General features: G+C 31.8%; 1 protein-coding gene across 2 annotated transcripts in view; it reads right to left on the bottom strand.

Moving 5' to 3' along the window:
- NBN (nibrin) overlaps positions 1-17,241 on the bottom strand; it is a 44,573-nt gene that overhangs the window by 17,786 nt on the left and 9,546 nt on the right. For both annotated transcript variants that reach the window (XM_074269994.1, XM_074270003.1), the window contains 9 exons: positions 15,988-16,136; positions 14,771-14,930; positions 12,604-12,707; positions 8,887-9,004; positions 7,229-7,422; positions 6,397-6,482; positions 4,943-5,057; positions 3,331-3,603; positions 362-803 (listed from right to left, as the gene is read on the bottom strand). In XM_074269994.1, the coding sequence (XP_074126095.1) occupies positions 362-803; positions 3,331-3,603; positions 4,943-5,057; positions 6,397-6,482; positions 7,229-7,422; positions 8,887-9,004; positions 12,604-12,707; positions 14,771-14,930; positions 15,988-16,136 (1,641 nt within the window). The remainder of the gene's footprint in view (positions 1-361; positions 804-3,330; positions 3,604-4,942; positions 5,058-6,396; positions 6,483-7,228; positions 7,423-8,886; positions 9,005-12,603; positions 12,708-14,770; positions 14,931-15,987; positions 16,137-17,241) is intronic.

Here is a 17,241-nt window from a genome sequence, read left to right as displayed (position 1 = left end):
TAGCTGATTAGTCATTCTGATTCATCCACTTTAAGTTAACTCCTGTGGTTCTACTATTATGAGTCAATTTGGCAGAATAGAAGAAATACTGTCTTTCAGGTCCATGATGGATTACTGAGATCCATTTTAACCCTGAGATTCTGCCTTCTTTATGAAGAAGCTGGCTTCAGTAATAATTCCTAAAGAGAACAGAGCAAAATAAGTCATTTTCATTATTCATATATACTTAAAGGAGAGGGTGTGGTACAGGTGGGAGAGATTGGGCCTTGGAGTAAGTAAGAGCCCCATATCATTACTGGGATGTTCCTAAATTCTTTTTTCCTAAGAAATTTAAGATAAATATCAAACAAATATTACTTACAGCTACTTTGCAACTGTTTTGAATTGGTTCATTATCCTTAGAAGCAAGTTTTTTAATATCCATTCTCAATTTTTTTGCTAAATTGATTCCAGTCATTGGCTCTTGAACTCCAATTTCAACCTCCTGTTCTTGTTCTGTCCCTTGACATGAATGTTCTAAACCCTCTTTTTCCATAATTAAATCATTCATTTCTTTCCTCTTTCTCAGGTTGGGCTTAAGAAATTCATCAACAAGATTGTTTACATTAGATTTTAGATGAACATTTCTATATGCTTCATCTGTTTTTCTGTCCAAAGTACATGGTCCTTTCTGAGATTGGTGCTGTTCTTGGTTTCTCCACATTGAGGAAGTAGTAGGTTCTGTTTGGTCTAAAAGAGAACAAGACAGTTCTATTTTTGCAGATTTGGATACAGATTCCTCTTGCTCTTCTTCTTCCCTTTCCCTGAGATAAAAAGAAAAGCAAAATAAAATCTTGCATTTGCCACATTTCAACCTACTTTTAATAGTTAAAAAAATTTTAAACAATAGCAAAGTAGATTTTTGTACTTAAGGTAAAAACTGCACAGGTAATTCAGTTACTCAGATATATAATACTATAGATCTTTCATATAATACTATCGGTTCCTGCATAGGAGTGAGTGGTCCTATAGAAACTCGGCATCAAAGTCACTTTCTTTTTCCTATTAAGAAGGTGAAAAAGTGAAATCAGCAGAGGAAAGAGACAAAAGCAAATACCTTCAATGTACTAAGACATAGTAAGAAGAATAGCCAAAGGGGTTAAAAATAAGACAGATTTAGAATGGAAAAAAAAGATTGTGAAATAGATAAAAATTGGCATTTTTTATGTTAAAAGGATTAAAGTTTTCAAAGTGTATTATGTACTTTTATCTAATGTGACCCTCATAACCCTAAGGTAGTTATTAGGAGCATCATTTTATGGATACGGAGTACCAGATATGAAGTGATTTGCTCATCATGTCACAGATGGTTAAGTTGTGAGGCAGAATGTAAATTTGTGTCTGTCTATAAATCTAGTACTTTATTCACAATGCCAATTGGCTTCTTTTAGGTAAAGTATACACTGTATATAATCCATAGCCATTTCCATTTAAGTAGTATTGTTGCATGTGAGGAACTTTTGAGGACATTTTTGTCTCACTTCCTCCTTAAAGAAGGAGCTCTGAAAGAATCTTCCAAACCCCGAAAACTGTGTTTCCTTTCATTTTGCTTTGATCATTATGGAAAAGAACTACAAGATAATAGATCCAGGAGTTTGAATATCTTTTGCTATTGATGAGGTAGCTGCATACCCTGCTAAAGGGATGGCTGAGGTAAAGTGACGGTAACTAACAGTAACTGAAAGAGTGAATGAATCGAGAGGATAAAGGGATAGGATTATCAACAGATAGATTTGATTTCAAGGAAGATGAAAAACTATGAAACAGGTATGGTAGAGACTGAACAAGAAAGAAGTGTACCCTGGAGTTTAACAGATGAATGAATCAGGATCTGAATTGTTTGACAAAATGAAGGCATGAATTTAAGAAGAAGCTTTTGATTAACCATAGCAGAGAAAGAATTTGGAGCCAATACTGGAAAACAATATGTCAACTCCTCCCTTCCCTTGTAAAGGGAAAAAATAGTCTTACTTAAAGCCCAACCCTTGTGAAGTTATCATGGAAGGGAGAAATCATTGTGGTAGAGGGAATCTACCTTTCTTATGAGTACTGGCAACAATTGTTGAGCAACTCTGCATCAACAGCAGAGAAGCTCAAGAACCCTGGGCACAGTAGCATCTCTCCCAACCAAAGACCACAGGTCCTGCTTCCAGCCCAGCTCTCATATACATAATCTGAGGAAGCAACACTATGAATAGAGGCCAGCTTTTCTTACCAACTCCAACTGTCACTCACAGAATAGACACTATGAAGAGACAGGAGGCAATGTATGCCAGATATGTCAAACCAATAAAAACCATCACTACTTCAACCACCATTTATCTAAAGATCCCATTAGAAAAAGCTCCCATTGTCATCATCCTGGGAAACAATTCATTTGAAGATATAGCCTGCCAACTATAATTACTAAAGACTCAGAAAAACACTTGCCGGTGAAGTCCTCAGCATTGTAAAATGGCTCAACATAAGAAACTGGTGGTCAACCTGCCATCAGGGAGAGGGGGTGGGTTAGGGGAAAAATTGGAACAAAAGGTCTGGCAATTGTCAATGCTGTAAAATTACCCATGCATATATCTGGTAAATAAAATGTTATAATAATAAATAAAATAAAGAAAAGAAAAAAAAAAACATAAGAAACTGGTATGACTTTAAAGAGACATTATCATTTGCTTCTCTACAACCCTCAAGGGCTAATGGATCTTTTCACCTGACTTAAAACTAAAATCTTCCATATGTGTTGTCTCTCCCATTGGAATGTGAACTTCTTGAGAGTGTTGCTAATCTCATTCTTCTATTTGAATTTCCTAGTCCTTAGCAAACAGTAAGCATTTTTTTATTCATTCAAGAGAGACAAAGTATTTAAAGATACACAGACTTCAATTCCAATGCTCTATGCACTCTATTCTAATCACCAATTCTTCATTCATTTGAGTTTAACAGTGAATAGAAGGAAAGGTAGTAGCTAAAAGCAAAAGGCAATCAAAATGGTAGGAAGTTACTGGAGAATGAGTACAAATTAAGTAAAAATGACTTAGAGAAAAGGTGAGAGTAAATGACTTCAAGAATACAAATTTTCAAAAGGGTTAGCTCAGAATAGAAACACCTCTTCCTCTGAGGTGGAAGAAAATAGAATGGCTTTTATTTTTTCAGGCAAGTAGCTGGCAAAGACACTTTAAATCTTAATAGTGAGCAAGGACAAAACATCAACTATAACAGACCAACATATATTTATTCCAAATAATGAATAAAATATCATGTTGAGCCTTATAAGCAGAATTATTGGAAATGTACCTTTTCTTTGTAACTGATTGGAAATAGTTTTTAATGGAGTTAGTTTGTTGTTGTTGAGAAGTTTGTTCTTTCCTTCTACATGAAATCTGAGTTGGGGAAAGTTGATTCTTTGAAGTTTTTACCAAAGTATGATTAAGTGGATTTGTCCCCAGATTAACACTGCAATTCATGTCAGGAGTTTCTTTTATAGTGAATATTTCTTGTGAAGACACTTTGGATCTTTGTTCCATTTGGGGAGTTTCATTCTCTTTTGGACTTTCAGATAAATCCATGCTGGGAAAAAAAAAAAAAAAAAGACACCCTAGATTAGGATGAGTTTAACAGGAAAATTAGCTTTAAGTAGAATCATGTACATCATTTCTCTCCAGAAATCGTTAATAGCTTTGGGCAGGTAATAATCCAATAATACAAAATAATTTTTTAATTTCAAAGGACACTATTAATTCAACATCTTTGATAACATATGGTGTGTCTAATAGGAAATTTTAAAAATGAAATTCTATTGTATTTTTTACATATACTTTTACTGTATGGTTGTACTCCATGGGGCTAAACACATAATAGATGCTTAATAAATATATAAATCATAATAAATACTTTTCTTCAGAAATATGTGGCACTAGGATTTGCCAGATATACACTGGCTAGTAGGAATCGATTTTAAGTTATAAATAATATAAAATATTAATCCATGTGACAAAACTTCACATAGGCAAGTTTAGAATGAGAACAGGAGAGGAAGGTCTGGTGCAAACGTATGACCTTTGTTTGGGAACTCATGGTGAGAAAAACTCTCTCTTCCAATATAATTAAGTAATTATACCTGCAACTTGTCTTTCAGGTGCATGTAACACTGAAAAATTAATGATTTGCCCTGAATCATGCAGACAGGGTATGTCAGAGGCAAGCTCTGAACCCAGGTTTTCCTGACTCTAAGGCTGGTTTTCATTCCATTATTTCATACTGTTTCTCTATTTCAGGTTTTTCAAAGTTCAGACAGTACCCAAAACACTATTGCATCCAAATACTAAAGTTGTCAAATCAGTATCTGTCAAAATATCAAATCAATGGATGAAAGAAAAAAATTAAAACAAAATTTAATGGAAATAAAATCAACTAGCAAGAATTAAAATTTTCCCATCCACAGTTTCAGAGTTAATCTTAATCATAAATTCCATCTTTCTGAATACTTTAAAATAAAATGCATTAGTATCTAATAAAGAAAATATTAATTATAAAAATAAAAGTGCAGTTATAAACCTGGCATTAACATATTCAACATTATATACAGACATATAAAGAAACATTCTACAAGTCATTCATAAAAAACAATTTTATCACTTTATAGCCTTAATGAAATACACATATTTTCAAATAATAAGAAATAATTTTCTCCTCATCAGTTTCTATGTCTGTTGTGTGTGTTCCTAGAGTTTATTTTCTGAAAGACAAAGTTACTAGATTAAGAGACTAGAATATTTACATAGTAGCACTACAACTTAGTTATTCTGGATGGTTAGAAGATTCTTGCATATGATATTAATTTGTTAATAAAATAACACCTCAGAGAAGGGGGAAGGGGAAATATAGTACATTTACAAAGAAACTTTACCAAGTATCTGCATTTTCTAATTCTGTGTCAGGTATATATACTGTGGCACCCGGCATCAAGGTTTCATTTACCACTTTGCTCTGAGAAAGACTTGATCTTGGAGCTGGAATCAATCCTATAAATTACACGTGAAAAGAAATACAATAATGAATACCTCTACCTCATTTCCTCATAACTTCATGGTTCCTTTATTTTAACAAGATAACAGACAATACACTCATGGAGTTGATACTATAGGTACAGACAAATGCATAAGTTAATGACATTGGTTTTGCTTCTTACTGGGTTGCTAATAAGAATGGATTTATTTTAATCAAATAAAAGAAAATAAATCAATACTTAGATCATTCCAGTAATAATCTGTTTAACATGTTAACTAGTTTCTTGGTGGATTATATATTCTACACTAAAACAGGCCAGATTGCCCAGAGTGACAGTAAGTTTTGAGGATCAAGGCCTATGGGAAGAACTCAAAAACAGAAGAAATAAGCAAAGGCATTATAGAGAAGGGATTGTTTAATAATTTAAACCTATATAAAGCTAATCTGAGATTATACTTATAATGCATATCCTGGTATTCTTTCATAAATGTATTGAAGTTCATTTGCATTTCATTGAATAGTATTTTCTGGGCTGCAATGGACAAAATAGGAGAAAAAGGCAAAAGGAAAAAAAGGGGGAAACTAATAGGACACTGGGGTGGGGGAGAGTTATAACCCAGACTTTGATAAGAATTTGCTTTAAGTAGAGCAACAAAAAGTTAATGAAAGAGTCTCCCCTTTTGTAATATACCATTTACAAATAGATAAAGTATTGATTAGAAAGTTTCATATACTCATTAAAAAATAAGTCCAAATAACTGCTTTGCAAAATATTCTGGTAAAAGCATTGTTAACTCATTCAAATTACTAACATGATCCTAAGTGATAAAATAATTTTAAAAAATATAGTCTACAATGAACTTGTTCAATTATTAGGCTGGTAGTATCCCCTTTATTTAGTCTAATTTTATGAATACTGAAAAGGTAAAGCACATTCCAAAAGGATGAAATCATATCACATAAGAATAAACTGAAAGAAAAGAAGACATTTGAGGGAGAGCTTTCATTAAATATTTGAAGGCTGTTATACAGAGAAGGACTTATTCTAGTTAGGATCTAAGGGCAGTGCCAATAAGTACAAGTTGCATACAATAAAATGCTTACTGTCCAAAACTAGAATTGATTGCCTTAAAAGTACTACGATTACTGTACAAATAGTTACCAAATGAGTTTGTAAAAGAGCCAACAGCAATATAGTTCTATACTATCTTAAAAAACAAAACCAGGAAAACAAAAAATGCAGGAAGACTAAATTATCTTAGCCTGTCAAATAGAGGAATAATGTATCAAACTCAAAGGAATTTACTTCAAAAAATAAGATTAAAAAAAAAAATTAAATAATGTTTCAATTACCTGTACCAGGATTACAATAAGTCTCTGTGGACATGAAAATAACTGCTAATCCAATTTCTGCTTCAGGGATGGCTCTAAGACGCTGGCTATTAAAGATAAGAATAATAGTAGTAATGATATTTTATAAGTATCAGTTACTTTAATTAAGGTGTATGACTATGGAAGTGGATTGATCTCCCTAAGCTTTCAATTGCCTCATTTGACAAAATAGGAGGTTATACCTGTACTTCCTCAGGTAGTTCTGAGGAAAGGGTTTTTCTAAAACTTAAAGAGAATTACCTAGGAGGGATTTATCATGGGTGATCCTCTCTTACTAACCACCTAGTGTCTACAACTTATTTTTCCTCATAGTGATGATAAACACTACTTCAAGATATCAACTTCGCATCATTCATCATGCTTCTCATTTCTGCCTATACTGATTATAAGTTAAGAATTTTTTTCCCAATGAATAATGACACCTGAGAAACAAATTTACATTATTGATAAGGAAATTCAGGTAAAATTTTGCCTCCAATTTGGGGCTTTCAATAGAATAACTTTCCTCAATTGTTATATATTCTACCTTAAAACTTAAAAAGTTTTAAATTCCTCTAAAATTCATCTACATTATGGATTCATGCCAGAGAGGATAAAGAACATTACAATACAAAAGGAAAAATGCTTGTGATATTAAAATATGCCAATGTTTGCAGACTAACTGCTTAAATTGCTAGTTCTGAGGCCCTTCATTGTATCTCATGTTTCTTTCTAAATTTCTATTGAGAAATGGAGCAAAATTGTAATGATCTCATATTTCTATTGTTCTATTATCAAAGAGCATTTTTTATACCTTTGAAGCATATTCATAACTGAATGAATCCATTTTTTCACAGAATCAGGAATTAAAACCTGTGAATTTGTTAATCCTACATCAACAATACATGTTCCAGGAGTTAGAAAAGAAGTAGCTGCTTCTTTATCTTCCTCTGTTGACAATTTAGCTTCTCCACCTCCAAGAAGAATTGCTGGGCTCAATTTCTTATGCTGAAATTTATATTTTTTGAGGAAAAAAATAAGCTAATTTTAGTTCATTCCTGTTCAATATTTTTACATTATTTACACCAAAATGTCTATTTTTGGCATTAAAATAATGACAATCTAATAGGAAATCTTTATTCTGCTCTAGAAATGTGGCCAATATTCATCTGATAACCACTGTTCAATTAATGTAATTATCACTTAGGTTATATTTACCTCTAACTTTAATTAAAGGTACTTTCTGTTGCATTTGTATTTTACTTTAGGGTATATATTATACATACAGCTCTCATCAAGAACAATAAGACCAACATGACCTAAAGGTTTGAAGGCTGGCCTTAAAAGCTCAGGAGACCTGAAAGTGTTTTCTTTGATTCACTTTAGCTGTTCTAGCCTTAGGCAAGTCACTTAACCTCTCAGTGTTTAAGGCAAATTTGAGAGTTGCCTTAAAAAAAATAAATTTGCAGTGGTGAAGAGAGCTTCTAAGACAGGTTTAGACTAAAAACACCCAAAGAAAAAATACACCAACAAAAAGGCTTCTAGGAAATTGCAATTTCTCTTAGGGCCCCAAACTATAATTATAATTCTTGCAGAATTCTGAAAAAGCATCTGGCAACCCTTAATGATAATCTAAAAAAAAAAAAAAAAAAAAAAAAAAAATTAGAGAAGCTCAATTAAGTTAAGTAGTATCTTTCACGGAATAGAATTTCATAATACTACTAAACATATTAATATCCATTACCTAATCTGACCTCACAATAACCTTTCAAAGTTGGTACAACAAATAATTACTTATTAAAATAAATATTAGCTATCTACCTCCCCTTACCTCATTAGCTACATAGTCTGCCAAATACTATTTTCATTTCTATTTTACAGATGAGGAAAATAAGACTAAAAGAAGTTCAGTGACTTCCCTTAATAATTAAAATGATGAGAACTCTAATTTCCTGACATCTAGTTGTTATTTTTTTTCTTATACCATAAAGCTCCCATTATCAATACTTTTAAGGAGCCTGTTTAAAAACAGGTATTAATAAACATTACTATATTGTATAAAGGCTGAAAATGGAGCAGCACTAATAATTACCAAAAATATGATTTAGTGATGAGGCCAAAAACAATTCTCATCAAGTCTTATAAAATGTCAAATTCATGCATGACATACATAAAATTATTATTATTAATATATGGAAATGAATCTTATTACTTTGTTTTTATCCCCCTAATAAGCTAACAGATATAGGCAACATAGCATGGGGGATACTATTATACAACCCCTGGGCCAGTAATACCAGGGTTCAAGTCCTATTTCTCCCATATTATAAGCCTGAGCAAGTCACTTAACCTATTAATGTCTCAGATGATTTTAAATTGCAGAACAACTCTCCAACTATCTAAGTAAAGGAAGTTTCCTATGCCACTAAAATCAAAGGCCAGACCTCTTGCTCAAAAGTTCATTGGTATTACCTGTTTGGCATTTAAAAATATAAAAGTTTTCCCACTGAATATTTGTTTTCTTTCCTTACGTGCTGATAGATCAAGATTTTCATTATTAATAACAGGTTCATCAATGGGAGGATAAAAACTGTAAGAACAAGAAAATTGTATTAAAATAATATATTGTTATTATATTAAATTAATTAAATTAGTATATTAAATAATATACTGTTACTGCTAAATAATTATGACTATCTAAACAATAAGATGGCTTTACTTCTAATAGGGCCATGATCACCAAGAACACGGTGTAAAAAAAAAAAAAAATCACAATAACTTGCATATGTATAACAGATGCTAGATATAGATTTTGCATATCATGTGATAGATGTTACATGCAAGTAAAAACAAATACTTCCTACAAGGAGATACAAGTTTGAACTAAAGAAAAATGAGCAGAGAATATTAAGGAAAAATAGTAAACCAATATAGCTGGTACCACATAAATAAGCTGCCTTTTTATCAATTTGTTTGTTTCTTTATGCTGTTTTTATTCTTGCCTGAATTTATTCTTGCCTCTCCTTCTATCTTTCTTTGTATTCTTTTCCCACATTTTATCATCATTTCTGCAAAGTTCCACTTTCCCAATAACTTGTTCTTTTCTTCCCAGAATAGGAAAAGTAGCAAAATCAGCAATTTTAAAACCACATAAATCTCTTCTCCTATTTCTTTGAGTTCAGAGAAAATGACTACTCTGATTTTTCTTTAGTCTAAAAAGAATATATATCCCATAAGAATAGGGAGCATTTTCAAATTCAACTTTATGTTGTGATTTAGCACACATCTTCATATCAAGTTGCTGTGTGTACATATGTAGGATTATATGTATGTAGTTAGAAAGTACTTGTACTAAATAAATAATTTCAGAACCTGTTGCAAAAGTAGGCTACTAGAGCTATGCAGGTATAGAATTGTCTTAATAGCTTCTCTAAGTTGGGGTCTAAAGAGGTTTCAGTTTGTTCTTAAATGCCATTAAAATATTTTTAATCATGTCCTAACAGGATATATGCAACCTAAGTTACTAAAGTTTAAAAGTTAAAAAACTGCCAAAGAAGCTTATTGTCTATAATAAACAAAACACTTATGTTAAAAACATACATTCATTTATTCATTCAATAAGTACTTGTAAGTATAAAGGAGCAATACATTGTTCCATATGTTTGAGGGGGAGGGAATATATGAATAAGAATAGCAAGGGTCCTGTCATCAAGCTCACACCATATTAAAGAAGTATAAACACTAAGCAAATTATTTGGAATATGTGAAAGTATTTAATGTTTAACATTGAACCAGTATATAATGATAAATTCTATTAATGCTTGGTAGTTGCTTAGCAACTACCATCATTGAATCAGTCATGAATCCTGCTGTTTGCCTTTTAAACTATCAAAATGGAATTTTTTATTAGGTTGTCTAGATACCTCCTCATTTATCTACAGGCTGCACTATTCTGGGACTTCTCAGATCACTCTCTATATGCAGCTCTGCTTAATTTCCAATCCAGGGAAAATGATGCTCTAGGAATCAAATAGGACTCGGACCCTTCATATCCCTATCAGCAGCCTTTTGTGTTTCATTTCCTCCCCCTACCCCCACCTTAGATTATAAACTCTTAGAAGGTAAGGACTTTTTTTCTTTTACATATTTGTACCTTCAGCTCTAAGCATAGTGCCTGGTATATAGTAGGTACTTAATAAATGTTTAATGGAGTGAACTGAATTTTTTACTGTCAGAGGAAGCTCACAAGTAGAAAAAACTTCTTGTAAGATCACTTTAACTTTAGAATTCAACCTCATCACTAACTTCTTATCTCTCAGTTTGGAGGGTGGAGCCATGAACTCCAAAATCTCTATTTAAGGATGAAATCCAGGCCAGAAAATCTCATTTCTCATCTGGCTGGAACTAACTATTCTACCATTTTCCCTTGGTCCTCTTCTCTTATCCCCCATTTTTTTTTTCATCTTTCATCTGGGCATGATCTTCCCTATTAGACTATAAGCTCCGTAAGGGGAGCAGGAACTCTCTTTTTTTTTATTTGTATCCCCCAACATTTAGCATAGTGCCTGAATCGTACATAGCAGGTACTTAATAAATGTTTACTGATTCAGTTATCTGGGTGGGAGGGGGAAAATATGTATAATACACTGAGATTTAGAGCTTTAATGGAGATGAGGAAATTGTGGCTCAGAGTGGTTAAATGACTTTTTGAAGAATATAAAAACAATAAGTGAGATCATCTGGATTCAAATCCAAGTGCTCTGATTCCAAACCCAGAACCTATTCTACTATACTAAGCTACCCATCAAAAAATTTTTCATCTCCCTATCAAAGAATCAAATCCTATTTTCTATATGACAATCAGTAAGTAAACATAAAGTATTTACTATGAGTCAAACACTGTGCTGAATGCTGAAAAAAACAAAGGGAAAAAACAGTCTTTGCTCTTGTTATTGGGAAGGCAACAAACAAACAAATATATTCAAACTATCTACACAAAGGATAAACAGGAAATAAATAAGCAAAGGAAGATTATAGAATTAAGAGGGGTTAGGAAAGACTTCCTGTAGTTGAGATTTTAATTTTAGTTCAGAGTTAAGAAGCAGATTGGAATAATCGACATTTTATATTAAAAAGCAGCATACTGGAGATAAAATTTTCTATATAATAAATGTGGCTATTTCATCTGATAAGCTGAAATTTCATTTGTAGACAAATTTTTAAAGACATCTATATGTATATGTGTATTACATTTACATGTGTACATACACACATACATGCACCACATGAGTATCACGAGCACACATACATGCACAGATTTATTTATATAGGATGTACCCTGCCTCTTGGGATTTAGGTGGGAGAACAACTAAAAATTACAATTATAGTTCGTAAGCCTGCCTAGGCCAGAAACAAATTATGAAGTGCAGCAAATAGCTTTGTAGAATACAAACACAAAATTAAACTAAGTTGATCATATGTTAGTTCAAGAAAATAATTCCTAGTTCTCCTAAATTTTCTCAAGCAATCTACTACCAAATAAGATCTCCAGAATAGAACCTATAGTATTTCAAAGCTGTTTTTCCTCTAAGATAATTGGAATTGAATCAGTCAAACAAACATTTAAACATTTAGCCAAATAAGACTAGAATCCAAGTCCAAATTGGACTCTCAGTTCACTGTACAGTCTACTGTTTCACCACCTCACTATACAAATCCCATCCAAATTATCTTTTAAAAATGGGCTTAAAAAAGCCCATGTAACTGTCTCAGGTAATATTTTTGTAATTAACATATCTCCTTATGCATCCCTCAATTTATTTTTTCCAACTTTGCAGGTACTTACTATTTGTTTTATGGAAATGTTTTAAAACCACAAGAAAAACAAGACAAGAAACTCCTTTATATTGTGGTAAACATGGTTCTGCTATGGCAGAGTACAGGTTTCAGAGTTAAAGAGCCTGGGCTCAAATCTTAATTGTCACTTAGTATCTTGTATAACTTTATTCAAGCTACTACAAAACTTCTTTGAACCTATTGAACTAGATGATTTTTAAAGTCCCTACTTGCTCCAAATTCTAGGAAGATATAAATATATCAATTTTTATATCTTCATTCATTAAGAATTAAATCTGAGATTATATTTTAGGCCAACCTTTCCTCGACTGTAATAATGAAAATATAATTTACCTTTCAAGTTTTGGAGGTTGTTTCTTTGTCTGAATGGCTTTAAGAAATTCAGTAAAATAATCTGGTTTTACAATGGGACAACCGCAAATCAGTGCACATATTGTCTAAAATGAGAGAAATAAATTTATTAGCTATAATCAAACAAAAAAAATGGTGGCTAGTGAACATTAATGCATCTCAAATTTGTATATGACAAAGACAAGACTTATCTGAAGAAAAAGATCTTCAATTTCATGTTCCTCAATAGCAACAATAGAGAATAGGCTATTCACAAGATAACCATATAGCTTACCTTTCTTCATTAATGAGAGTAGCTAAAAGTCAATGATATGTCTCATTTTAGAATATAATTTTTTATTAGAATATTTTTAATAAAAACACTAATACTTAATTTACTATCTGTAAAGGCTTCAATATATCACAGAAAAGAAGGGCTCTAACTTATATTTGAAATAATGCATATGTAACTTTCTTTAGATAATTTTAGAAAGCATCAAATATGAAAAAAGCCTTAATTGTATGGCTCTTTTAGATTATTTAGGTGGGAAAAGGATAAAATCAACTTAATTGGAATCAATTTCTGCTGTTTATTTCCAGTATTCATACTGTGGAGAATTCCATGTATAATTTGACTGCAAAGATATGGTGCAATGGAAAGAGAATTAGAATTGATGTCTAAAAACTTCAGTTAGCTCCTAGAATTGTGATACTACTTATCTATGTGACCTTGGCCAAGTCAATTACTCTCTGAGTTTCAATTTTTAAAGTATTAACTGTATCACCCTGGACAAATGACTTACTATCAGTAAATATTTAATTTGTATACATATTTTATCTAACTATATGCCTAAGATCATGTAAAAATTTCTTGAGCAAAAAGAAGTGATGAGTGGAAAAAGTTTCGAAGCTCTGATGTCTACTGATGTCCAGGTAACCTCTGAGGATCCTTCCAGCTTGCTAAATCTATGATACTGCAATTCTAAGATCAGAGTTAAGAGACCCTGCAGTCTGTCTTTCACAAAACCTATACACAAGACTGCCACTCTTCCAAACGACCTTATCTGTCCCCAAATAAAGTTTCTAGGAGGTAAAAGAATAAAAAGTAGTGATGGTATAATGAAACAAGAAGGGGAAGAAAGGAGAGAGCAATTAAGATGGTGGGAGGGAGAAAAAAACAAATGCTTGAAAACTGACAAAAAAATAAAATTCAATTAAAAAATAATTCTTCAATACTATCAGGAAATCTAAGAAATAACTAGAATTTTGTAATAAATACAGAAACACTCCAAAAAACCAAAATTTTGTGTTTTTAACTAAGACATGCTAAAGTGACACTGAACATTTCTAGCTAGTGATTTTTTAAAAAAAAATTCTGTAACAGTAATAATGAAGAATACTAGACTTGGAATGAGAAGAACTAGGCTTGATTAACATATACTATATAACCCGGGACAAGTCACATATATTCTCTATAAACCTTAATTTCTTATTTATAAAGCAAGGGTGTTTTGGATGAATCAAACCTCAAATTTCACTTTCCAGCTCAAAAGGTTTCTGACAAGTGGAGTGTATAAAAGTGTATCACCCAGACCTAAATCTTTTTCAAAATATATTATTATTGAGGCTAGTTTATAATCCTATTCAAATAAGCATAAATGAAAACCTCTTTCAAATGGAAAATTACCTAAACACTGGTTATAACAACTGCAAATTTTTATTCATTTCACAGAAGAAAAGATATGAACTACAGTTAGTGATACTCCTAGAGATCTGTTTCTACCTAAAAATATAAGCATGTGGGTATCCATCTGGCAATTATGAAGGTCATCTTTGCTTCATTCATGGTTTTTCTTCCTTTGATGTCTCCTTGTTTCTGAAAAAGTGCATTTTATTTATATTATATCCTAGTCAGGATACTAGTACAATTCTTATAGGTCAATGTAATTTTAATTCTTCTTTATAATCCAGAGCTTAATAAAATTTTCATTAAAAAAAAAAAAAAAAAAAAAGAAGCGATACCCTAAAACAGTACTTTATTTGAACAAACTTTCAAATTCCAAAGCCATGTCAGAAAACTTCATGATGACTTTGCACAGCAAATAATAATGTTGGAAACTAGAAGTTTAAGCTTCACTGAATTTTTAATACTAGAATATATTCAACTTACTTTAATAGTAACTTTAACTGACATCATGACAAGGTGAGTACATTCTTCTGTCCAGTTGTTTACAACAAGTCCTCCAAGTTGTAAAACAGTTTGATTTAAAACAGTTTTTCCAGACACATCTAGACAAGAGGGACATACAACCAATGGTTCATATTCCACTCTGTAGGGAGTAAAAAGTTACACAAGTTTTATTATGGACTTAAGGATATAGTAGACCAACTAGAAAATATGGTTATTTGTTTAATAAAGACTAAACAAGATCTATTTCTAATCAACCAGAAACTGATTAATTCAAAGAAAAGCTCTTTCCCTCTCATTTCATTCAAATACATTAATTACAGTTCAAAGAGAGTCAAGTTATTTTAAATTTCACCATGTATAAAACTAAAAAACACTATAATCAACAACCTAAATGATTCACTTTTATTTTTACCAACTCTTAAGACTTGAGAACTTGGATTAGGGCAATCAATGATTCCAGAGGATCAGCAAGGAAGCATGCTCCCTATCTCTTGCCATAGAAGTGTAGGACTGAGGGTATAGAAGGAGATTATGGGGGGAGGAGGCTACAATGGTCATAATCAGTGTGAGAATTTATGGGGGGAGGGGAAGGAAGAAAAAGATAGGAAGGAGATAAAATAGATTTTTTTTTCATTAGGGGAAAAATGCATTATATTTAACCAAAAAAGAAAAAACTCAAAACATAAAACAATATAGGAAGTACTTCAACAGCTTAAAAAATACACTTCAATATCAGTGCTACTTCAAGTAGGAACCAAACAACTTATCTTCCAATTTTTCATTCTTGAATATACCATACTACCTTTAAAATTTGAGAGCAATGATCTATGAGACATTTTGAAAATAGACATTTTGAAAAACCCTCACAGACATTTTGAAAAGTCCTCATCTTTCTTTTTCTATCGGTGGAATACAAACACAATCCTTACGATTTCCTTGTTTTAGCTCTCTGACTATTAGCATTGTCTTTGAGTTAGAGATGTATTCAGAGATCCCTTCAAACTTTGAGATTCTATGATTCTGATTCATATTGCATTGTGTATAATTCTGCTCTGTTTTGACAAACTGGGTGCATGATCCTACAGGCTCTGGGGATCAAAAACAAAATAAATATCAACTCAGATTTAAGAGAAAACAACAAAACTTGGTTACAGGGAGAAAATTTGTCCACTTAAACATTCCTCCAAAAGACTCACTTAAATTTGCTTTCAAAGACTCCAAAGGTAACTTTGTCTCCTGTCTTTAAAAGTCGTGGAATCCCATTCTGCATTTTTTCTTCATTAATAAACGTGCCATATTTAGAATTATCTTTTATTGTCAATATAGGGATTTCAGAAGCTTGACTCTGGAAATGAACACATGCATTAATGTATCTTTCCACTAAGAAAATGCATTTTAAAATATTACTAATTTTTTTAACATATGAAGTTATAAATACATATCTGTAATATCAAAAGCTATGAAAGCAAAGATTAATTTTTATGGAAAAGGGATATCAAATAAACTTTGTTGAGAAAGATGCTAAGATAATAGCCAACCTCATGACAAACCAGACAGTGTAGTCATCATTACTAATTCCTCTTGGGAAATGCTGTCTTTAGTCAACAACTTACTTTTTCTTTGGAGCACTTTTCTAATTCTCTCCCACCCAACCATCAATCCTTAGACTACCTCCTCTCTATCACCTTCGGCTCTTCTTTAATCAAAAGAATTTTCAGCATTCCTTGACTTTATAGTCTTAGCTCTTAGTACTCTGTAATTCTGGTATATTATCTTTTCTACCCTTCCAAATTTTTCTATACTTTATATACCCATTCTCTAACCTTTATCAATCACCATTTCCCCAAACACATTTGCTTTACTTTACAAGTAGCTTTATTTTGTCCAGGTTCTGTTCTCCCCTCACTCCACTCCCACCATTTAAGTGTTGGACTCTCTTTTTCTCTCAAGGCAATAATTATCTCTAAATCTATGTTCCTATGTTTATATTTTCCCACAATGCTGTGCTCTACTTCATGTAGTTTTAAGCTATCACAGGACTGGATTTATGTTTTGTTTTGTTTTTTAAAGCAAAGAAGCCAAAACCGTATAAATCTTGAATCTTAAGGATAATTCTGTAATTGTCCATTGACTCAGCATTTTAATCCCTATGAAGGAAGGTACACAAAGTTACTGATATCATGATGGAACATTAAAAAAAAAAAAAAAAAAATCCTTAAATTGCTTTGACAGACACTACACTTTTGCAAAATTACAATAATTTCAGTATATATACATGTTGTTTATTTGTATAATTTCTGAAAGCTTAATAAAAATATGGAGTAGAATATAATTAGTTACTTCTAACAAGACATAATTATTTATTTCTATCACATTAAGAAAGGAGACCACTTTGTCTTTAAAAAGCCCCACAAAATCTTTTCTCCCAATTTCAAAACAGTCTTATGTAT

The sequence above is a fragment of the Sminthopsis crassicaudata genome, chromosome 1, assembly GCF_048593235.1.
Source record: "Sminthopsis crassicaudata isolate SCR6 chromosome 1, ASM4859323v1, whole genome shotgun sequence".
In the NCBI taxonomy this organism is placed as follows: domain Eukaryota; kingdom Metazoa; phylum Chordata; class Mammalia; order Dasyuromorphia; family Dasyuridae; genus Sminthopsis; species Sminthopsis crassicaudata.
The sequence above is the reverse complement of the archived record's forward strand: the minus strand, read 5'-3'. Positions and strand labels throughout refer to the sequence as shown.